Genomic DNA, 25,212 nt, shown 5'->3' with positions numbered 1-25,212 from the left:
TGTTTTTATCCAAAAAACTATGGCCTAAAAGGTGCTGTGGGTGTGGCTGTCTCAGCCAGGCAAGTTGCTGATTGAGAGACTTATATTTTTCTTTTTAAGTCTCTATTTAAACATTTACGGTAGGAAAGAAATTTTATCATTTTATACATTTTAAAAGTGGTACTTCTGTGATATTTTTTTATGAACCAGGGGGAGGATTGATTGGAAGAAAAGGCTACGTGGGCACACTGGGGAAAAATGACACGATGATGTGTGCAGTATATGGATGGACTGAAGAGATGGCTTTTTCTGGAACATCCACAGGCGACGTGTGTATCTGGAGAGATGTCTTTCTTGTAAAAACAGTTAAAGCTCATGATGGGCCAGTGTTTAGTATGCATGCATTGGAAAAAGTAAGTATCCTGAAGATATTTTTACATTAAACATAATTTGATCATGGATTGTAGAGCATTTTCACAAGTAAAGGAGTATTGCCTTTCTGCGGAGCTGAGCCACCCAGTAATAATCTGTAAACTAGAGCCTTTCTACCTTCTTTTATTCCTCTTTCAAACTTCTGAACACAGAGTGAAATAGGTCTGCTATTAAAAAACAGTTTTAACTCAATACTTCTTAATCTCTTCCTGTGTGTCAACAATGGCTTAAGTGCTTTATTATCACCATATCCTGTGAGGTAACTACTGTTCTTATCCTCTCTTTTTGAAGGATGGGATTATGAAGCATCCAAGAGAATATATGTATCTTGCTAAAAGTGGTAGAGTTACCTTATGGTTCCAGATTACAAACCTTGCTCTTAAAGTCCTGTCCTAAAAGTAGAATGTTTAGTGTTACTGTAAATATTTTTGTAGTTTTCATGTTGATGTATAAAAAACATAATAGATTCTTATGCTAACTTGTAAGCTGTAATTTTTAGCTGTAAATGTTCTTTCCTCTAGAGGTTAGCAACATAAAGTTATTTTTTTCAATATTTAGATCTTTATTAACTTGAAGCTTTTACTTTCAAAGGGATTTGTAACTGGAGGAAAAGATGGGGTAGTAGCTCTTTGGGATGACTCCTTTGAAAGATGTCTCAAGACCTATGCTATAAAAAGAGCTGCTTTGGCACCAGGATCTAAAGGTGATTTGAGATTTAATTTAATTTGAGCAGTAAAAGGTTAATTGCTCATTAACATGCATGGCCACTGAGGTGGAGCACACGGAATATATTTTTCCATCTTTACTAGATAGGCATCAGAATTCAATGGGAAAAGCTGTTTAACTGGGTGCCAGAATCATTGCTGTCCTTTCATAATCTATTTTCTGTGACACAGATGGTAAAGTATTAGCCAAATGCAAGATTATTAGTGATAATTTTATCATTTTTAATTTTTCAAAGAAAATTGCCCACATGGGCATCACATTTACCATCAGTCAGGAATTTGTGTTCAAGCTTGGCATTTTGTTTCATGTTCGTGTTTTGTTGACCTTGCCTGTGTATCCTTGCAGGCCCTTCCTTTTACCCTTGCTCTCAGTGTATTAAGGCATTACACCACATTCTCTGTGACCTCCAGGCCTTTCTATATGCTAGAGCTTTTGCCTAGAATTTGCCCTTCTCTTCCCTCTTGCCCCTTCCAATTATCTGACAATATACTCATTTTTCAAATCTCAAACATTATTTCTTCTAGGATGATTGCTTCCACTCCCATCTCCCTTCCATCCCCTCAAAAAAACTAAAATTCCCTTATGTTATGCTCCTGTTTCACTATGGTCCTCACACAAGGCCTGTTTTCCGCATTGTATGCTCTGTGAGGGCAGGAGCTGGCCCTGTTATGTTTACAAATATATCTCTGAAGCCTTCCTAGGACATAGTAGACAGAAAAGCATCAATCTTGAATTGAATTAAAAGTACTGACTGGAATATTGTAGGTGCTCTAAGAAAGTAAGGATGTGAATGAGGAGGGGGCAAATATAAGAGGAAACGGTTATTGGAATAGTAGTAGGAGAGCTGGGATAATAATTGTATATAGGTGGTACTTTTTTACTTATTTATTTTGAGAGAGAGCGGTAGCAAGGGAGGGGCAGAGAGAGAGGGCAAGAGAGAATCCCAAACGGGCTCCACCCCCTCAGCACCAAGCCACTGTGGGGGGCCGATCCCATGAACCACTACTACACCATGAGGTGAGCAGAAATCAAGTCAGACGCTTAACTGACTGAGCCACCCCTGCACTCCTAGGTAGTACTTTTGAGATTAGTAAATTGAGTGGTTTGGGAAAATGCAGTGCATTTATTAGCATACTTAAAATACAGGAAAAGGCAACCTTGTAACGTGATTTTCATTGTCAAAGTAGCATCATCTGCAATATGTACATCCTTGTATTCTAGTGACTTTATACCTAGAAGAATATCTCCACTTAACATTTCAGGTCTTCTCTTGGAAGATAACCCATCTATACGTGCCATATCATTAGGACACGGTCATATTTTAGTTGGCACAAAGAATGGTGAAATACTAGAAGTGGATAAAAGTGGCCCAATAACACTTCTGGTCCAGGTAATTTGAAAAAAATTAATATACTTTTTTTCCATTTATATGCAGTTGATTAATATGTAAGAGCCAAAAGTTAACAATAGTGAAAATAACGTTAAATTAGGGAACTATATCATAATGTATACCAAAAATTTTTATTTAATTATAGCTAGATGAGTAGATATCAGTAAATAAACATGCACATTATCTGTGGAATAATTGCCAATATTTTAAGTAATTTCTTATCACAAAACAAGAAACCAATGAAAAGAAAAAACAGTTGTAATTAATTTAACCAAGTCAATTTATTTCATGTTCAATTTTATTTCTTTGAAGTACATTTGTTGAATCTAAGGTGGTTGTTTTTCTGTGAAACTCTTCATTTTTATCCTTAAGTTTCTAATTAAAAAAAATTGTAAATGTACACTAAAATTTTATTGCTGAAAATATTTGTCAGTGAAAATATTAATAAAACAAATGTTAAAATAATGAAACAATACAAAAATAATAGCAATACCAACACTTATGTGGTAGAAATATAAAACGAAAGAGCAGGATCACCTGATCCTTAACATTTTCATCAAGAATGCTGTATTGGGGCGCCTGAGTGGCTTCATCAGTTGGGCGACCGACTTCAGCTCAGGTCATGATCTCATGGTCTGTGGGTTCAAACACCGTGTCAGGTTCTGTGCTGACTGCTCAGAGCCTGGAGCCTGCTTCAGATTCTGTGTCTCCTTCTCTCTCTCCTCTGCGGCCCCCCTTGTGTTCTATCAAAAATAAATAAACATAAAAAAAAAACTTAAAAAAAAACCAGCTTTGCCTTTAAAAAAAAAAAAAGAATGCTGTATTAATTTTTTAGGTATACATTTCCTATATATATTATATCTTTCTGAAAAGTATGGAGAGCAATAAATACTTTAAAACACAGTAAGTGAGGTAGGATCTACCTAATGAAAAATTGTCCTCCAGCTCTATATGGTAGGACCAATTTTAAGTTTGCCTTTTATTCTGAAAAAGAATTACGTTCTTTCTTATTACAGACTTATTTTTTTCTCCAACCCCACTCCCCCCCACCTCACTTTTGTTAAAACATCAAAGAGCACACTTAGAGGAGAGCACTGCACATGCTTTAATGTTAATGTAATATCCTGATGTACCAAGGAGAATTTGTAAGCAAATAAATATACATATTTACAAATGTACAAATATGTACAAATATATATATTTGTATATATTGTATACAAATATATACAAATAATACATATAAAACAAAACGTTTTATATTAAATTTACTGTCAAAATTTGGTGTCTTACTCTTTAACTTCAGTTACATAATATTCCTTTAAAAAATTTTTTTTAAGTTTATTTAAGAGAAAGAGAGCGAATGGGGGCAGGGCAAGGGAGGATAGAGAGAATCCCAAGCAGGCTCCACGCTGTCAGCACAGAGCCCAACAAGGAGCTCAGTGTCACAAACTGTGAGATAATGACCTAAGCCGAAATCAAGAGTTGGACACTCGACTGACTGAGCCACCCAGGTGCCCCACATAATATTCCTCTGAAGTAGAAAGATGGTAGAGTCATGGTATTTAACATTTTTATGATCTCTTGGAAAATACTAACACAAGTACACTTTTACAGGTGAATCCACAGACAGAACTTTCAAAAACACAGACAATTTTATAATTGTAAGAAAAGATTTTGAAGTGATAAATGACATCCTGTTATTTTTCCTATTTATTATAGAGCTTAAGATTTCAGATGTCTGCTGTCTCCTAAACATCAGAAACAAAACAAGGATGTCGGATCTCACCATTATTGTCTAGCATTGTGTGTGAGGTCTTAGCCAATCTAGAAAAACAAAGCAATATAGGTCTAAGTGTTGGAAATAAGTGGAGAACACTGTCAGTATTTGCAGATATTTTAACCCTATACTTTGCATATTCAAGAGAATAAACTGAAAAATTACTAGAATTAAGGAGTCTGGTAAAGTGAGATTCAAAATCAACATCTAAAAGCCAATAGTATTTCTATATATCAGCAATAACCAATTAGAAAAATATGACATAGAAATAATACTCACAAAGAAAACTATACAATAGCCAGGAATAAATATAGCTAAAACTATGGAAGATCAGTGTTAAGAAAGCCATAAAGTTTTACTAAAGACATAAAACATCTAAATAACTTATGAATTCAGTATGATCATAAACCAAATCCAAATGATAGTTTTCAAAAATTCTGGAAAGATTTTTAAAAAATCATCTAGAAGAAACAATACTCAAAAAGAGTGCAGAAATTTTTGAGAAACTCCATGCGGGAAATAAGATAAAACTTATAATAATTAAAAGTGTGGGGGGAAAAAGTGTGGAGATATACAGGGAAATGCAAATCAAAACCACAGTGAGATATCACCTCATACTTGTCAGAATGGCTAAAATCAAAAACTCAAGAAATGACAAGTATTGACAAGGTCGTGGAGAGAAAGGGTACTCCTGCACTGTTGGTGGGAATGCAAACTGGTGCAGCCACTCCGGAAAATAGCATGGAGTTTCCTCAAAACATGAAAAATAGGACTACCCTGTGATCCAATAGTCACACTACAGGGTATTTACCCAAAAATACAAAAACACTATTTGAAAGGATACATGCACCCTATCTTTTTTGCAACATTATTTATAATAGCCAAACTATGGAAGCAGCTCAAGTGTCCCATCAACTGCTGAATGAATAAAAAAGACGGGTGTGTGTGTGTGTATAAAATGGAATATTATTTTGAATATATTATTCAGCCATAAAAAGAATGAAATCTTGCCATTTGCAAGATGGCAACATGGATAAAGCTAGAGAGTATGATACTAAGGAAAATAAACCGGTCAGAGAAAGACAAATACCATCTGATTTCACTTGTGTGGAATTTAAGAAACAAAACAAATGAGCAAAGGGAAAAAAAAAGAGACCAAAAAACCAGACTCTTAACTGTAGAGAACAAACTGACGGTTACCAGAGAGAAGGTGGGGTGAGGGATGGGTGAAATAGGTGATGGGGATTCAGAGTACACTTAATCTTGATGAGCACTGAATAATATATGGAACTAATGAACCCCTACATTGTACACCTGAAACTAACATTGTATGTTATCTACAGTGGAATTAAAAAAAAAAAGTGTGGAGATATATGTACATAACCGGGCATTCAGAAGAACACAGAAAAAAAAAAACATGTACAGCAGTGTTTGTAGCAGCATTCTATGGGTCAGTTTGAGGAATAGCACCTCTTAACAATATTAAATTGTATCCATGAGCATGGGATCTTTCCATTCAGTTAGATCATCTTTAACTTTTTTCAACAGGTTTATAGTTTTTAGTATACAAGTCTCATAGTATAATGGACCTCATTTATTCTAATAGTTTTTTAGTGGATTTTTAGGATTTTTTATATATAAGATCATGTGAATTGCAAATGTAGTTTTACTGTTCCCCTTCCAATTGGGATGCCTGTTATTTCTTTTTCGTGGCTAAATATCCTGGCTGGAATCTTCAGTACAATGTAGATTAGAAGTAGAACAGACAGAGGAAGTATTCAATCTGTACCATTTAGTATTAACTGGATTTTTCATAGATGCCCTTTATCAGATTGACGAATGACACTTCTGTTCCTAGTTTGATGCAAGTTTTTATCATGAAAGATTGTGTCATTTGTCAAAAGCATTTGTCAAAGGCTTTTTCTTTGTCTATTGAGAGATCATGTGGTTTTGTTTTTTATTCTATTGATATGGTGTATTATATTAATTGGTTTTCATCGTTTAAACCAACCTTGCATTCCTGAGATAAACCCCACTTAGTTATGGTGTAGAATTCTTTTTGTATATGTTGGAATCAGTTTGTTAGTACTTAGTTGAGGATTTTAGCATCCACATACTATGTATAAGGGATCATGGGTCTATAGTTTCCTAGTGATGTCTGATTTTGGTATCAGGGCCATTTTGGCTCCATAAAATGATTTGGGAAGTCTTCTCTCCTCTTTGATAGTCTTTTTCCCTGACTACACCCAGCCGCTGAACTCCATTCAATTGCTGACTGATGCTGACTAAATTGCTACTGTCTTCAACACTTTCCCTAGAGCACAAATTGCTCAGCCTCCTTAAAGGGGACACCCCTTTCGTAGGTTAATGTTTGAGATTTTGACTTGAAGCAGTATCCTCCCAGCAGTCTCTGAGATTGCCCTGGTTCTGTTGAGCAAACTCACTAGTCTTCAGAGTAGCCTGTATGTTTAAGGAGTACCAGTCAGCTCCCATTTGCCTTTCATCACAACCTTCATTGTTTTCGAGAGCACCTTTAGACTTGAACTTTTCTACACTGTGAAGCAAATGAAGTCATTTCCTTTGAGAAGACATTAGGAGCTATTTTATGGCTTGCTTTTTCTTCCAGGTACACTGTCTGATCCAAGGCTCTGAAGTTGAGTGTTTGGATAGTGATGACTCTTTTCTGAGTGTCCCTTGCTTTAGAAACTGAGTGCTCCGTTTTGGGGAAGGGGTAGTAGGGAGCAGTAGCCTCAAGTCTTCTTGGGTTGAACTGAAGCCCCAGTATTCTTAGTGGCATGACCCGCAGTGTAGAACCTCCATCTCAGAATAGGGATGGCAGAAGGGAGTTCCCACCTGTGTCCAGCACTCATCAAGGTTTCAGCTTTAGCAGGCATTGAGGGCAGGATAAGAAATGCAGTCACCTGCCCCTTCTGGGAAGATAGCTCATTAGAGTAGGGAAAGGAGAGAGAGCACCCATACCCTGTGTTGTTTACATCAGTCTGGTGTGGAGTTTTCAGGTCAGTGAGTTGGAGATGGGGAGGAAAGGAGTGGGTCTTGGTTCAAATACTGCAAAACTCTCGTTGTTCTTACCAAATATTAGCAGACTTTCTTGAGTAAATGTTTCTTCATTTGTCATATTCCCTTGGAACCATTTCCGGAGACCTTAATTTTTTATTATTATTAATTTCACCAGTTTCACTGGGGAGCAGGTCTGCAGCACTCCTTGTTCTCACATGCAGGAACTTCCTCCTCTGTGGCAGTTATTAACATTCCAAGGCAGCCAGTTCCTATTCTCCTCACTCAGTGAATATTTTAGGATTTTAAACTAGTTTAAATAGTAACTGATTGTAGTGTAATTGTGAAGATAAAGTTGTTACTGAGGTATTTTAAGGTATATTCCAAAGAGAAAGTTTTAGATTAATCCATTATTCGTTATCCTATCGTATATTATCAGGTGTTGTCTTTAGTTTTCTTTTAAAAACACATAGATTTAGGTTAAATTTATCTTACCTATGTTCTCTTTGTAGGGACACATGGAAGGAGAGGTGTGGGGTTTGGCTACACATCCCTATCTGCCCATCTGTGCTACTGTCAGTGATGATAAAACCTTAAGAATATGGGATCTGTCTCCTAGTCATTGTATGTTGGCTGTCCGGAAACTGAAAAAGGGTAAGAGGCTCTCAGACTTGAGCACAGATTAACATGTTAGTCACATTTAGTCACAATTTTCTAACTCTTCACAAATCTAAGAAAGCTACAGTAGGTGTATAAAAAAGGCTTTACATATTTATTCTGTGTGCACTTGCTCATGATGCTATATAAAGAATTATACCCAGTCTTTGCTTTGTGAGACCTCCGTGAGCATACCTATCCTGAACCTGTTTGCAGTGTCATGTTGGAATTAAAAATACAGGAAGAAAACAAGTTATCTACCCTTTATGACTATAGAATATATGTAATTCAGAATCAAAAATGAAGAAAGAAGGCCTTAATTTATAAAGGAGTAGCAGAATTGAGGGGAGAATATTTTAGGGTGAAACAAAACTAAGCACATTTTGTAGGAGGCAAATGAAGCTAGCCTGTCAGTATAGAGAGATAAAGGGCTCAGTTATTGCATTAAGACTGATATTATTAACCTAGGGCAAATGAGGATGTACAGATAGCTTCACATTTCTTAGTGAGGTGGTAGGGAATGTTATTTTAGAATATGGAGGTATTGAAGGAGGAACTCTGGTTGAAAAGGTTGGGAATTGGGAATGTAAGAAATGTGATAGAAACAGCAGATGAAAGGATTGTCAGACCATAATAAGGGCCAAGTTAAAGTTAGGTAACATGAATTTGTAATTCAGTCAGTTAATTTATTTTTTTCTTCTATTAAAAGAGTCTGTTCTTCTAGGGTTACTGTATTCAACATTTGTACTTAACTAAAAATCTGAAACTAATCACTGTCTCTAGAATAATTGAACTCCTGTCACCGTCTCTTCTTCTTTTTTTTTTGAGTTATTGATGGCCAGCATTTTCATTCTTTAGTTGTTTTTTTCCCCCTGAGATCTAGAGATTACCAAATGTTATATCAGCATTTCTATACTGAACTTTCTACATGAAGGGTTACAGTAAGATCACAAAACCATAGTCACACCTCTGTGTACACAGGAAATCACAGTATCAAATACTCTTCTTCACAAGGCCATAGGAAGCCAATCAAATTTGGAACATACGTTTAATAGACCTCAGATTTTCTTTCTTTTTTTTATCGAGGTATAATTGACACATAGCATATTAGTTTCAGGTGTACAACATAATGATCCAATATTTGTGTATATTGTGAAATAATCACTACGATAAATCTAGTTAACATCCATCACCATACATAGTTACAAAATGTTTTCTTTTTATGATGAAAACTTTTAAGATCTACTCTTTTAACAACTTTCAAATATGCAATATAGTATTAATTATGATTATTATTAATATAGTGATTATTAATCATAGTCACCATGTATGCCCATGACTTACTGATTTTATAACTGGAAGTTTGTACCTTTTAACCCTGTCACCTACTTTGCCCACCTGCCACTGGCACCCACCAATGTTTTTTTTGTATCTACGAGTTTGTTGTTTTGTTTAATGTTTTTAAATTTATTTATTATTTTTAACGCTTATTTATTTTGAGACAGAGAGAAACAGAGCATGAATGGGGGAGGGGCAGAGAGAGAGGGAGACACAGAACCAGAAGCAGGCTCCAGGCTCTGAGCCATCAGCCCAGAGCCCGACGCAGGGCTCGAACTCATGGAACGTGAGATCATGACCTGAGGTGAAGTCAGATGCTTAACCGACTGAGCCACTCAGGCGCCCCTGTTTTTGTTTCTTTAGATTCCACATATCAATGAGATGGTATAGTGTTTGGCAAGATGTCATTCATTTTTATGGCTGAATAGTATTCCATTGTGTATGTGTATTTACACACCATTTTCTTTACCCATTTATCTGTCAGGCACTTAGGTTGTTTCTGTATCTTGATTATTGTAAATAATGCTGCAGTGAACATGGGGGTGCATATGTCTTTTTGAGTTAGTGTTTTCATTTTCTTCAGATAAGTACCCAGGACTTGCTGGGTGGACTTGCTGCATCATATGGTAGTTCTATTTTTAATTTTTGAGAATTTGGTTTTTTTAATCCCTCTTCAATTGGACATTATTGTTTAATGCAGTCAGTGTTTACTTTGGCTTATCTATGCTTATTCACTTCTTCACATTTTCTTCTTGTATCTCAGACATTTTTTCTTCTATCATTTTCTTCTAAAATGTAGTCTTAGAGTTTCTTTAATAAAGACTTGTTGGCAATTCCTTCAGTTTGCTTTGTCTGAACCAGTAGAATTCCAAGTATAAGATGGTGGGAGTGGTCTGTTCCAGTAGCAACAGTATTTTATCACTGACATTGCAATTCTTAAAAAGCAAACTGATTTTTTTAATTGACATATAGTTGATGTTAGTTACATTTTCTGTTTCATCATAATTCAGTCTTGGTAGGTTTTACGTTTTTAGGAATTTATCCATTTCTTCTAGGTTGTCCAATTTGTTGGCATATAATTGTTCATAGTAGTCTCTTATGATCTTTTGTGTTTCTGTGGTATCATTTGTAACATCTCTTTCATTTCTGATTTTACTTATTTGTATCCTCTCTTAGTGTAGCTAAAGGTTTGTCAATTTTATTTGTCTTTTCAAAGAACCAGTTCTTAGTTTCATTAATTTTTCCTTTTATTACTTTAGTCTCTGTTTGATGTATTTCTGTTCTAATCTTTGTTATTTGCTTCCTTCTATTAACTGTGGACTTCAGTTGTTTTTTCCTCTAGTTCCTTGAGGTGTAAAGTTAGGTTGTTTATTTGAGATTTTATTTCTTCAGGTAAGCGTTTATCACTGTGAACTTCCCTCTTAGAACTGTTTTTGTTGTATCTCATAAATTTTGGGATGTTACATTTCCATTTTTGTTTGTCTCGAGGTATTATTTGATTTCTCTTTCGAGTTCTTTGACCCATTGGTTGTTCAGTAGCATGCTGTTTAATCTCCGTGTATTTGTGAATTTTCCATTTTTTTCATGTAATTAGTTTCTAGTTCCATACTGTTGTAGTTGGAATAGATGCTTGATATGATTTTAGTCTAGATTTATTAATACTTGTTTTGTGGCCTAACATATGATCTGTCTTGGAAAATGTTCCACGTGCAGTCAAGAAGAATGTGTATTCTCTTGCTTTTGGATGGAATATTCTGTAAATATCTGTTAAGTCCGTCTGGTGTGACATGCCATTTAAGGGCAATGTTTCCTGGGGCACCTGGGTGGCGCAGTCGGTTAAGCGTCCGACTTCAGCCAGGTCACGATCTCACGGTCCGTGAGTTCGAGCCCCGCGTCGGGCTCTGGGCTGATGGCTCAGAGCCTGGAGCCTGTTTCCGATTCTGTGTCTCCCTCTCTCTCTCTCTGCCCCTCCCCCGTTCATGCTCTGTCTCTCTCTGTCCCAAAAATAAATAAAAAACGTTGAAAAAAAATTTAAAAAAAAGGGCAATGTTTCCTTAATAATTTTCTGTCTAGATGATCTATCCATTGATGTGAGTAAGGTATTAAAGTCCCCTACTATTATTGTATTGCTGTCTACTTCTTCCTTTAGGCCTGCTAACATGTGCTTTATGTATTTAGGTGCTCTTCTGTTGAGTGCATAAATATTAACAAACGTTACATCCTCCTGCATTGACTCCTTTATCCTTATGTATTGACCTTCTTTTCTTTGTCTCTTATTATAGCCTTTGTGTTAAAGTCAATTTTGTCTGACAAAAGTGTAGCTGCCCAGCTTCTTTTGGTTTCCATTTACATAGAATATCTTTATTCATTCCTGCACTTTGTGTGTGACCTTACTTCTACAGTGTGTCTCTTGTAGGCAATAGATAGATGGGTCTTATATTTTTATTCTTTCAGCTACTCTGTCTTTTGATTGAAGCATTTAATACACTTTCATTTAAAGTAATTATTGATAGGCATGTGTTTATTGCCATTTTGTTGTTTGCTAGCTGTTTTTTGCAAACCTGAATTTTTTTTTTGAGGAAGAAATGTTTTTACTTTATTTTATTTATTTTTTATTAATAATTTATTTTTTAATTTACATCCAAGTTAGCATATGGTGCAACAGTGATTTCAGGAGTAGATTCCTTAATGCCCCTTACCCGTTTAGCCCATCCCCTCTCCCACAATCTTTCTGGTAACCCTCTGTTTGTTCTCTCTATTTAAGAGTCTTATGTTTTGTCCCCCTCCCTGTTTTTATATTATTTTTGCCTCCCTTCCCTTATGTTCATCTGTATTGTATCTTAAAGTCCTCATATGAATGAAGTCATATGATATTTGTCTTTCTCCAACTGACTAATTTCACTTAGCATAATACCCTCTAGTTCCATTCACGTAGTTGCAAATGGCAAGATTTCATTCTTTTTGATTGCCGAGTGATACTCCATTGCGTGCGTGCGTGTGTGTGTGTGTATGTTTGTGTGTATACATATCTTCTTTATCCATTCATCCATCGATGGACATTTGGGCTCTTTCCATACTTTGGCTATTGTCAATAGTACTGCTCTAAACATTGGGGTGCATGTGTCCCTTCGAAACAGCATATCTGTATCCCTTGGATAAACACCTAGTAGTACAATTGCTAGGTTGTAGGGTAGTTCTATTTTTAATTTTTTGAGGAACACCATACTGTTTTCCAGAGTGGATGCACCAGTTTGCATTCCCACCAGCAGTGCAAAAGAGATCCATCTTTCTCTACATCCTTGCCAACATCTATTGTTGTCTCAGTTGTTAATGTTAGCCATTCTGACAGGTGTGAGGTGGTATCTCATTGTGGTTTTGATTTGTATTTCCCTGATGATGAGTGATGTTGAGCATTTTCTCATGTGTCAGTTGGCCATCTGGATGTCTTCTTTGGAGAAGTGTCTGTTCATGTCTTTTGCCCATTTCTTCATTGGATTATTTGTTTTTTGGGTGTTGAGTTTCATAAGTTCTTCATAGATTTTGGATACTAACCCTTTATCTGATATGTCGTTTGCAAATACCGTCTCCCATTCTGTCGGTTGCCTTTTAGTTTTGCTGATTGTTTCTTTCGCTGTACAGAAGCTTTTCATTTTGATTTGGTCCCAACAGTTCATTTGCTTTGGTTTCCCTTGCCTCTGGAGATGTGTTGAGTAAGAAGTTGCAGCAGCCGAGGTCAAAGAGGTTTTTGCCTGCTTTCTCCTCGAGGATTTTGATGGCTTCCTGTCTTACACTTCGGTCTTTGATCCATTTTGAGTTTATTTTTGTGTATGGTGTAAGAAAGTGGTCCAGGTTCATTCTTCTGCATGTCACTGTCCAGTTTTCCCACCACCACTTGCTGAAGAAACTGTCTTTATTCCATTGGATATTCTTTTCTGCTTTGTCAAAGATTAGTTGGCCATATGTTTGTGGGTCCATTTCTGGGTTCTCTATTCTGTTCCATTGATCTGAGTATCTGTTTTTATGCCGGTACCATACTGTCTTGATGATGACAGCTTTGTAATACAGCTTGAAGTCCGGGATTGTGATGCCTCCAGCTTTGGTTTTCTTTTCAAAGATTGCTTTGGCTATTCAGAGTCTTTTCTGGTTCCATACAAATTTTAGGATTGTTTGTTCTAGCTCTGTGAAGAATGCTGGTGTTATTTTGATAGGGATTGCACTGAATATGTAGATTGCTTTGGGTACTATTGACATTTTAACAGTATTTGTTCTTCCTATCCAGGAGCATGGAATATTTTTCCATTTTTTTGTGTGTCTTCTTCAATTTCTTTCATGAGCTTTCTATTGTTTTCAGTGTATAGATCTTTCACCTCTTTGGTAAGATTTATTCCTAGGTATTTTATGGTTTTTGGTGCAATGGTAAATGGGATCGATTCCTTTATTTCTGTTTCTGTTGCTTCATTATTGGTGTATAGGAATGCAACCGATTTCTGTGCGTTGATTTTATATCCTGCAACTTTGCTGAATTCACGGATCAGTTCTAGCCATTTTTTGGTGGAATCTTTCAGGTTTTCCATATAGAGTATCATGTCATCTGCGAAGAGTGAAAGTTTGACCTCCGCCTGGCTGATTTGAATGCCTTTTATTTCTTTGTGTTGTCTGATTGCTGAGGCTAAGACTTCCAATGCTATGTTGAACAACAGTGGTGAGAGTGGACATCCCTGCCTTGTTCCTGACCTTAGAGGGAAAGCTCTGTTTTTCTCCATTGAGGATGATATTAGCATTGGTGCAAACCTGAGTTTTTAAGAGGATTTTTATGTTTTAATTATGTAGTATTATTCCATGTCTTGGCTCACTTCATATTTTCTGTCTCTCTCTGCAGTATTCTGGAAATTTTAAGATCTTATTCTAGTTCTTAATTTTCTTTTTAAAAGTTTTTTTTATTTAAACTCCAGTTAACATACAGTGTAATATCAGTTTCAGGTGTACAATTTAGTGATTCAGGGCTTACATACAGTGTCCACCCAGTGCACATCACAACAAATGCACTCTTAATACCCATCACCTGTGTCACTCATCTTCCACCCATCTCCATTCTGGGAACCATCTGTTTGTTCTCTGTAGTTAAGAGTCTGTTTCTTCATTTGCCTCTATGTTTTTTTTTTTAATTTAACTTTTTATTTTTTTAAATTTACATCCAAATTAGCATATAGTGAAACAATCATTTTTTTTTAACAGTTTTATTTATTTTTGAGAGAGAGACAGAGCATGAGTAGGGGAGGGGCAGAGAGAGAGAGGGAGACACAGAATCTTAAGCAGGCTCCAGGCTCTGAGCTGTCAGCCCAGAGCCCAATGCGGAGCTCAAACCCACAAACTGTGAGATCATGACCTGAACCGAAGTCGGACGCTTAACCGACTGAGCCACCCAGGTGCCCCTGCCTCTCTCTTTTAATTTCCCTTCTCTCATTTGTTCTGTTTCTTAAATTCCACACATGAGTGAAATCAGATGGTATTTGTCTTTCTCTGACTAACTTATTTTACTTAGCATTATACTCTCTAGCTCTATCCATGTCATTGAAAATGGCAAGATTTCGTTTTGTTTTTTTTTTATGGCTGAATTATTAGCAGCTCTTTCTCTTCCACGTCTGCTGTTTAACCTACCTGTTAGGTGTGATAATTCTTATTTTTAGGAATTTTATTTTCTTTCAAATTCCTTAGATTTTTTATAACATATTCTTTGTGTTTTAGCTTTCTTTTTTTATGTCTTTAATCTTTACTTATCAGATAAAGATTATGAAATCTAGTTATCTGACATCCTTTGGGATCTGACTATGCTGTGTTTTTTTTCTGCTGTTTTGGTGTTATTTTTCTGCTGACTCCTTCCTGGTGTTCCATTTTCTTTTGTGCTTGAATATTTGGATTATAAACTTATGTTTAATTGGGCTTTCTTTACTTGTGGGGTTTCTCTGAAGTCTGGATCAAAGGTATATTTCCAGAGTGATTTTGTGTTTCCTTCTCCCAGGTGCCTGGGTTGCTACTATCCAGAACTACTAAGGATTTTTTTTTTCACTAGGATTGCATAGATCATATAGTTAGTATAACTTCAAATCTAAGATCTGCATAAGCTATGCTGCATTTGTGAATCTTCAGTACAATTTTTCCCCTCTGTCTAGAATCCAAGTCAGGATATAGAAGTCTATTTCCTGATGTCTTTCTCTACTGCCAGGCATATTTTTAAAACTTGCTCTTCCCTTGAGATATGATTGTAGTACTCAGTTAAAGGACAGTACAGGTATTTGGAGGTTTTGGGGGGTGGAAGGGGAAGAAACTGTATGTAGTTAAATCTGTATTTTCTTTCTTCATATATTTATAAAAGAAATGTTAAAATAAAAATCATTGAAACTAATAGTATAATTAAGTAAAAAATTTGTAAATATAAATCAAGTGAAATGACACAATTATAAAAATATATCTGTATTACCTTATTTTAATTAATAATTTGTTTAAAAATAAATACTTCATAAAATGGAGAAACTTTCAGCATGGAAACTTGGAAATGCAATAATCTTTCTTTTTAAAGCAGTCTTAACAAGAAAGCCCATTAATGGTATTGTTATTGAGTTGCAAAAGTAATTAGTCTTGTGCAAATTTTCCCAGATGTTCAAAAGGCCCTATATTATACTTCATACTAATCTGAGTAAGGTGAAAATATATAAATAAAATCCAGTTCCAAATTTCCTCTGACTCATCATATACTGCTCTCTCTTACTTGAGGACATCTTTTTTAATAACTTTTAATTTTTTTTAGTAGGGACTATAGCCCTTTTATTGATAACAAGCTATAATGTTTGCTTAAAAGGAAGCATTTCCAGTTTTCTTTGTCCTTAGATTTGAGATTTATAGAAGGAAATTCTAATTTACTACTGTCATGTCTAATGTGGATTGAATTGTGTCCCCCAAAATGATATGTGTAAGTCCTAACCCACTTACATTTGAATGTGACCTTATTTGGAAATAGGGTCTTTGCAAATGTCATCAAGATGAGGTCATACTGAATCAGGATGGACTCTACACTGAATGACTAGTATGTGTTCTTATAAGAAGGCTGTGTGGAGACACAGACACAAAGGGAGAGTGTGATGTAATAACAGGAGGCAGAAATTGAGGTGATGAGTCTACAAGCCAAGGAACATCAAGGATTAGTGGCAAACTCCAGAAGCCAGGGAGAAGACAGGAAGGATCCTTCCTAGAGCTTTCAGAGGAACATAGTCCTGCCTACACCTTGATTTCAGACCCTAAATTCTAGAAATGTGAAAGAATAGATTTCTGTTGTTTTAAGCGACTCAGTTTGTGGTAATTGTAATAGCAGCTCTAGGACACTAATACAGTGTTCACATTCGACTTGTAGAAAAAGTCTTTGAACTAGAGGAAGAATTATTCACGCAAAGCTTTGCTTAGTTGATTGTCATCTCCATAAAGCTTGAGAGAAGTAGGAAAATATTCTGGATGCCTTAAGATGCGAATGATCCAGATACCAGATTATTTTTAAATTTGGAAATAATGTATTACACCTTCAGTATTGGTATTTTGGAACTTAAAAGTAACCTAGACTTGAAAACCAGTACTGGATGACTACATCGACTGTATAACCCTTCAAAGATTGCAGTTTTATCCAGGAAGCCCAGGAGCAAGACCTCTCCTGTACCCTCAGAGCAGCTGTGACTTTATTTTACTACTCTTGTTTTTTTGCCCTTTATTTAGTTTTCATCCCTGGGAGGGTTTTTTTGTTTGTTTGTTGGTTTGTTTTTAGTTTTTAAGGAGCTCAGCTATGCATTTAAAAAGATGCTTATTAGGTTAATGTTTGCTTAAACTCAACTTTCCCCCTGCTCTAAGCCTCCGTTCAACCAGCTGAATAGGGTTGAATACAGTGTGCAGTTGTGATGACTAGTCTCACTACCATTTTGTTTCTCTGCTCTCCTTTGTGGCAGAACTCCTCGAAATGGGTGATACTCAAAAGGCGATACTGTCTTCTCTATTTTCACATGATATTTGCTTCACAAACCTTACCCCAGTTAGGCTTTTGTTTCTATTTGTCCATTGAATCTGCTGCCAATCTCTTGGTCACCTCTGGGTCCTCACTCTACCTCACAGTAGTTTTTGACATAACTGATCATCCCTTCTTTTCTGAAATACATTTTTCACTTGGTTTTGGAACCCATGCATGTCTTTCTCCCTCTCTATCTTATTGAGTTCTTTTTTTCTTCTTCCCTTAACTGGCTCTGCCTCTTCTTCCTACTCTCTACATATAGAAATGCTCCTGGGTTCTCCCTGGCTGTTTTTATTTCATTTGTACACTTGCACTTTGTGTGACTGTATCAGTCATTGTCCAGTTAGAAGACAGACACTATACTAGTTATTTTAACATGGAAATTTTAATAATAAGAATTATTAACTAGTAGAAGGTGTTTACCTACTGAAGGCTATAGAAAGCAGCTACTAGGCCTAGTTAGCTGAGGGATAATGAACAAAGAAAGAAGTTAAAGGACATGCAGAGGTGTTTGGAAAGGGTGTAACTGCCATCATAATAGTCTGTCAGTGGTGAAGAAGCTTGCCAGAGAGTACAGGCCTCCCTCCGTGGAACAGAGAGACAGTGGTCACTGGCTAAAGGAAAAGCTTGCCAGAGGGTACAGACCAGAACTGAATGGCAAGTGGGCTTTTTGGAGAAGAACTTAACCCAGGGCAAAGTTGACTGTTGACTGGTGAGGGCCGCTGCTGTCTTAGCAGAGCATCTTGCTAGAGACTGCAAACCACAGCTGAATCGTTAGGCCCATTACTGCGACAGCGGGAAAATTTGCTGAAATTTGCTGCCGCAGTGGGGACAGCGGGGAGGGGGGATGCTGCCGCCGTGGGGGTGCTTCAGGCTCCCTGCACACCAGTGCTCTGGCTCTGTAGGTAAAATCCAACACTGGAGGCCTAAAGGAGAGCCCCTTTCTCCTGCTTTGGACTTGTAGTGTCTTTCCAGCACCCTCTATTGGCAAAGCTTTGTATCAGCGGGCAAAAGAGAGAAGTCTACAAGGCCCAAAGGATGGTAGATTTGGAACTAAGAGGCAATAAATAATAACTGGCACAGACTACCCCTTTGTCTAATTAGCGTCCCTGTACATCTTTTACAAACACTTGAACTTCAGTATAACCACAGAACTAACCTTATGTTTATGTTCTACCCAAAAAGTTTCTAACCAAAGAGATGCAACTATTCCTGGTACAAGTGAAGAAATTCTCACCCTCTCCCCCAAATTCGAAGACATACAGTTCCCACAGTTATTGTATTCATTCCAACATGATTCTACTCATGAGTCTCAAATTCATAGTCTTACTGAATATTCTTTTACTTCAGACTAAATTGTAAAGTTAACCATCAACAAACTTATGTAAAGTATTAAAAAGAAGAGAGAAGGAAGCAAAAATAATATAAAAACAGGGAGGGGAACAAAACATAAGAGACTCTTAAATATAGACAACAAACTGAGGGTTGCTGAAGTGGTGTTGGGTGGGGGATGGGCTAAATGGGCAAGGGGCATTAAGGAAGACACTTGGGATAAGCACTCGGTGTTATATGTAAGTGATGAATCGCTAAATTCTGTTCTTGAAACCATTACGCTGTATGTTAATTAACTTGGATGTCATTATTTAAAAAACAAAAGTAAATAGCTTATATATACACAAGCATTTATGTCTAGTCCTTATTTCTGTAACTGGCTATGGGCTGTGATTGATAACTCTTTTTGTTTGTTTTTTAAATTATTCTTGGTGCCCTAGCCCCCCTTTTTTTCCTAATGTTTATTTTTGAGAGAAAGAGAGAACAAGCAGGGAAGGGGCAGAGAGAGGGGGGGACAGAGGATCCGAAGTGGGCTCAGTGCTGACAGCAGAGTGCCCGATGTGGAGCTTGAACTCATGAACCATGAGATAATGACCTGAGCTGAAGTCGGACACCTAAGCGACTGAGCCAGTCAGGCGCCTGTGGTTGTCCTCTCTGACTTCCTTCTTCTTCTACCCATTTCATATTTTCTTTGTCCTGAGCCAGAAACCTCAGGTGGTTGGAGTTACTTAGCTCATGAGTAACCCAAACCTTCATTGCTAAATTAGGTGAAATTTCAGTATTTCTACCTGTTTTTTTCCTGGTTTTCTATTAAGTTTCACTATTGGTCATAGAAGACTAAGGGGCATCCTAATGAACCCTCCAGGTCCCAGATATAGTCTCCTTTGCCCTCAGTGTGTAGCAGTAACTCAGTTTCCCCTCTATAATTGCGATCAGCCACTCCAGCAAGAAGAGTAACAGCCCCTTTCTTTGCCTGTTGTTTCACTGTCATAAGGAGCCCAACATGACCAGGTGGCAGTCTACATTCCCATTCAGAGGAATCAGTATGTTCCCTGGTAAAAGAATTGTCCTTGCTCTTAGGAGTCAAGACTAAAGAAGCAGAGCTCAGGTTTGCCAGGATGCAAAACAGAATAGTGCAAGTTGGTTATTAGATTTAGTAGTAAGAAGAATCACTCCCATTTCTTGATTTTCGAGACCCATGTAACTGGCCATGAGGTAGACAGCACCATGTAATGAACTGTATATTGCATTCTGTAAGACAAAAGCCCGGTCTTTCAGGGTGTTGTTTCCCAGATGGTGACATCAATTAGTTTTCAGTAAGCCATACTAGCTTTCTTGGAGTAGTGGGAGTTGTGACAAAATCATTTAATTCCATGGGTATGAGCCTAATGCACATTTTTTGCCTGAAGTTCCTTGATCAGAAGCATGGAATTCTATGTTAGTGGATAGGGCATCCATCCCATGTGTCCATGGATGATGGTGCTAGATGAAGCATAATGGTCAGTCAGGTAAGGCAAATCCAGGATTCACATCTATTCTCGTGAAGATGAATCTTTGCCTTCTCCAAAGTAGAAGAGGTCCAGTATAGTCAACATGCTACCAGCTGGCTGGCCAATCTCCCTGGGGAATGGTGCCATATCAGAAGTTCGGTTGCTCTCTACTGTTAGCAGAGTAGACACTCAGTGGTAATGGTAGTGGTAGCAAGATAACCTTGGAAAAAAGAGTTCATGTTTTCTAACTCAAGCATAAACTCCATCCATGCTACTTACCACAAGCCCACGGATTAAGTGCTAGCTGCCTAGGAAAAGAGGCTGCTCTGAGGTCCCTAGAGCATTTATTTTGTCTATCTGATTACTGAGAGTCTCCTCTGTAGTGGATGCTTTTTGTTGGGCATTCCCTGAGATGCAAAAATCTTCACACCTGTGCCCTTTCTGAAAGTTCGATTTTCCAGATTTCCTCATCTCTAGTCTTCTAATCCTGAAAGAATTCAGTCCCTAACTGATTATTCAGATAGTTCACAGTTGCTAATGAGTCCATGTAAATCTGTCTATCCTGTCATCTGTCACTACAAATGTGGAAAACTAAATGTACCTGCTCCAGGTGCTGCCTGTTGTGAAATGTTACTTCAAAGCTGTCCCTCAGGGCCACCGCCGAGTAGGGCTCTAGTGCTTTCAGGTGGGTGCTGACATATACTGCATAGAAGCATCTGTAAATATGGCTCATTGTTTTTCTTCCTCATTCAGCCGATAATCAATGAATACCCTTGAGGCCATAGGTATCGATAGAGAGAGACGAGGTATTGCAGCAGGAATTATTGATGGATCCTGAGCCACCTGTTCATTACTTCTGACTTCCAAATCTATCCAAGGCCCATCTTTTATATCCCTTTTCCACTTGACGATAGATTGCTGTTGTGCATACCCAATCTGTGACTAGGTTGGTCATGTAACTTTCGGTTCATGATGTTCTGGAAGCTTAAGATACACAGTCACTTGATATCCCATAGTTAGGCATTTACTGTCTACCAAGGCCTAGTAGCAAGGCTGAAACTCCTTCTGAAAAGAAAATTAGTTATTTGCAAAGGAGAGTATGGATTTTCTCCCAAATCTAAGAGATCTGCAGTATGATTCTCCTTTGGTAGCTTTCCAGAGGCATTATTCTGGAAACAGCATTTCTGTTTACCACAGACATTTTGAGTATCATTAGATTTGCTAGATGATAAGGGCCCAGTGGAAGATCAGCTTGCCTTCTTGTTCTGGCCCCAGGGAAGCCTTATAGTGACTTGATACTTGGGTAGAAACAGCTCACTCAAATGTGGTGTAGGCTTCCAAAAAGGTATACCAGGCATTTTGCTCCTTTTGTTTATAGTGGGTAATGGAAAATATAGCAATTTGTCTTTCACCTTGGAGGAAATATCTTAATATGCTCCCGATCATTGGATCCCCAGAAGCTTCACTGAGATGGCAGGTTCCTTAATTTTTGTAGGAATTATCTTCTGTCTCAGTTCACTTAGGTCTTACTAAGGCATCTAAAGTTGTTGCTTCCTGTTCCCCAGATCCATTCTGCATAATGTCATCAATGTAGTGGACCATTGAGATTTTTTGTGGAATGTCCAGACGATCAGGATCTCTGTGGACTATATTATGGCAAAAAACAGGAGAGTTGAATAGCCCTGAGGCAAGGCTTTGAAGGTATACACAGATACAAGCCAGGTAAAAGCAGACTGCTCTGGTGGTCCTTACAAATCGGGATGGAGGAAAAAAAAAAAAAAAAGCATTAACCAGGGCAATAGCTGCATGCAAAATGCCAGGGATTGTGTTTGTTTTTTCTGGTAAAGTTCGGGAAGAGTAGCTTCAGTTAGCATTGCTACCTGATTAAATTTATTATCCGTAGGTAGTACCTGAAACCCATCTTATTTCACACAGACCAAACAGGCAAGTTTAAATGTGATAGGTATTCTTACCACTGCATATTTCAAGTCTTTGGTGGTATCGCTGATATTTGTAATTTTGTAATTCTGAGGCTTGCAGTTTTGCTTCTGATTTATTGTCTTGATAGAGGAATTTCCAGCGGTTTTCACTTATTTCTTCCTGTTATAATGACTCTTACCCATGGATCACAGAGCCAGCCTAGTGGATTCTACAAGTTGCCAGGTATATCTGTTACAATTCATGAACTGGATGGAATCCACAGAATTAGCGTCAGTTCAGAGCCCCTGTTTACTAACTCCTGATAGAATGGGTATTCTTTTCATGGAAATAATCATTCTTGGCCACCGATTGTTAGAGGATATATTTTATACGATGACATTGCTATAGGTTCCTCCTCAGTGTGACTTAGCCTTCGCTTTTTAACCAAGGGGCTCTGAGTATATGAATTGACCTTGGACTGAAAATAGGATGAGAATTTAAGTCTGGTTTTTCTAGCCACCAGGTCTGGGGTTTTTTCTGTCATATAGATCAAAGACTAATTTAGTAGCCTACTCATCTATTGAATTCCTGCAGATACCATGATTGATTAGTCACCAAAAGAAATCTCCACAGGCCAAAACATTCTGATTATTAGTGTATTCCTGCTGCCATTTTCGGTAAAGAATCTGCCCTGTCTTTTAAATGCTGCTACTTGGCTTCTGCATTTCCTGGGTTATCCCTGTTGAATCAGGGAGCCCATATTATTAGGGACAGCTCTCATTCCTGATCTACATAGGAGGACATCAAAGAACTTTTCAAGGATGTAGATGCTGCCCTTAGTTAATGTATTTCTAAATGCTCTTGTGAAGGAACTAGTTTTTAGACTTTTGGGGGGGATGTAGTTGGTGGGTGAGTGTACACGTTGCCTATGAAAAATCGACTTCAATGTTCTTACCTCCCTAAACTTTTTGATTCCTCCCTCTATATCAGAGGTCAGCAAATCCAGCCCACCTCCTGATTGTGTACATGTCATTGGAACACAACCATGTCCATTCATTTATGTATTGTCTAAGATCTGTTTTTGCACTATAACAGAGTTGAGTAGTTGTGACAGAGATCATATGGCCTGCAGTGCTGAAAATATTTACTGTCTGGTCCTTTAAGAAAATGTTTGCTAACCTCTGCGTTAGAGCACACGGAGATTTGATCCAAGCTGAGGATCTAGTGACAGCAGAGAAGTGGTTGTAATGGTTCTTCTTAAGGTTAAATATCCCTTCAAGGCATATGCACCAGAAGGCCAGTCTTCCCAGACACAGGAGAGCAAACTATTTGCACTGGCTGCGAGACTCTGAATAATACAGAAATTAAAGATTTTCAGTTTTGTCTGAATCCAGTCAGATGCTCCCATTCCACAGTCCAAATTTCTTCCTTTACCAATCAGAAGAAATTTGGTGAGTCTGGGAATTCAACTCACATTGTAAATTTGCAACCTGCACAATTAAGTTTTGTATTTAATTTTCAGCCACATCAGCCCTGTCAGAGATTCTTCTAGGTCTGCAGTGTAAGCTCTCTCTATTCAGACCATGACAGATGCTGAAGGGTTAAGGGCCAGAGCATGTTACATCCTTCTGTTAAATGTTCCATGCACTCGGAATCTTTTGCACAGCACAGTCCTTGTGGTCATCATTATTTTTGTGATGGTCAAAGGCAGCAGCCTCTTGGACTCCCAGGGCATTTTACTTCAGTAGAAGTGACAGTTAACTGCAGGATGTAGGAGACAACTTGATTGTTATGGCAATGCATACCTTGATTACTAACATCCCATTTCCCATTGGCAAGGGCCCAGCACTGTGCTTAAGCCCAAAGGCATGACTAAGCCAATTCCAAAAATCCCATCTTTAGTGATCTGTCTCCTGTGACTACTTCAGTATCAATTCTGTATCAATCAAGAGACAGAAACCACCCCAGGAATTGGAATAGGGAAAATTTAATATGAATAAGTGTTAACTAATGAAAGGTGGTATTCTAAGGGGTATAGAAGTAGCAACTGCAAAAAGCAGCTACCAGCTGCTAGTGGATGGTGATTAAGGAATGAACCCTTCCCCTCTTTTCCCAAGCTGAGATTCAGATCTCTTTAGAAAGGATGTGGGTGCAAGTGGAAAAGAAGCTTGCCAAAGGGCTGATCTAGGAAATCTTTTGCTATGGGGGGCAGAGAAAATCTCCCATTCCCAACTGCATCCCAACATCTACCCCTACCCCTTCATTAATCTAATCCACTGGTTCTAGCACACCAGAGGAAGGAAAAATCCCTTCCTTCTTCTTTGGCCTTATAGGGGCCCTCCAGTACAGTACCCTCCATTGGCTAAAATCAAGTTTAGGAAAAGGAAAAAATGTCAGCCGGGCTCAGCTGTATTGTATAGCAGGAAAGAAAGATTGGATTTGGAGCTGAGAGTCAATAAATTAATAACAAGCTCTTATCCAGTTTCATGACTGTGACTACTATCTACCATGCTACGTCTTCCATACTTATATCTCCAGTTTAGCCTCTCCCTTGAACTCCAGAGAAGTATAATTATATCAAACTGGCTTATTGATATCTTCACTTGAATTTGTCATTGGTATCCTTAGCTTCATGGGTACGAAATCAAACACATGTACCTCTGCTAGTTTTTTCCATCTTGGTAAATGACATCATCATTAAAAAAAAAATAGCCTTGACTTTTATCTTTTTCTCCTATTCTGCTCCCAGTTAGTCAAAGTCCTGCCAGCTCTGTCTTCAAAGTATACCTCTACTCCAGCTACCCTGCTCCAGACCACCATCATCTCTTACTCCTAAATCTCAGAAATCATCCTAGATTTATTCATTACCAATGTATTCTTGATAATTAAATGATAATACATGACTTATTCTCAATTTATTCTGTAACTTTTCATTTTGTAAGAGCTGTACCTCATCCCTCCCTCTCTAAATGTTGTGCAAACACTATGTCTGCTGTATCCTTTGCTGTCAGGGTAACCCCATTATTGTTTATTTCCCAGTACATATTAACCCTGATTTTTAAAAATTAATATTAGCATTATTATTTCTTCATGCATGGTTAGATCTTCCATG

At 37.6% G+C, this 25,212-nt stretch overlaps 1 protein-coding gene across 11 annotated transcripts in view; it reads left to right on the top strand.

The window, feature by feature from the left end:
* The window catches only part of EML5 (EMAP like 5), a 176,187-nt gene that overhangs the window by 93,888 nt on the left and 57,087 nt on the right, over positions 1 to 25,212 (top strand). For 10 of the 11 annotated variants that reach the window (XR_008299587.1, XM_027066369.2, XM_027066368.2 and 7 more), the window contains 4 exons: positions 190 to 392; positions 1,003 to 1,114; positions 2,400 to 2,527; positions 7,832 to 7,973. Coding sequence is in view for 10 of the 11 variants with exons in the window: in XM_027066369.2 (XP_026922170.1) it covers positions 190 to 392; positions 1,003 to 1,114; positions 2,400 to 2,527; positions 7,832 to 7,973 (585 nt within the window). In the remaining variant the exon portion in view is untranslated. Of the gene's footprint in view, positions 1 to 189; positions 393 to 1,002; positions 1,115 to 2,399; positions 2,528 to 7,831; positions 7,974 to 21,745; positions 21,900 to 25,212 lie in introns of those variants that run through there. The other variant, XM_053224809.1, reaches the window with a different exon arrangement.

The sequence above is a fragment of the Acinonyx jubatus genome, chromosome B3 (assembly GCF_027475565.1).
Source record: "Acinonyx jubatus isolate Ajub_Pintada_27869175 chromosome B3, VMU_Ajub_asm_v1.0, whole genome shotgun sequence".
NCBI classification, from domain to species: domain Eukaryota; kingdom Metazoa; phylum Chordata; class Mammalia; order Carnivora; family Felidae; genus Acinonyx; species Acinonyx jubatus.
This window is presented reverse-complemented; position numbering and strand designations above follow the sequence as displayed.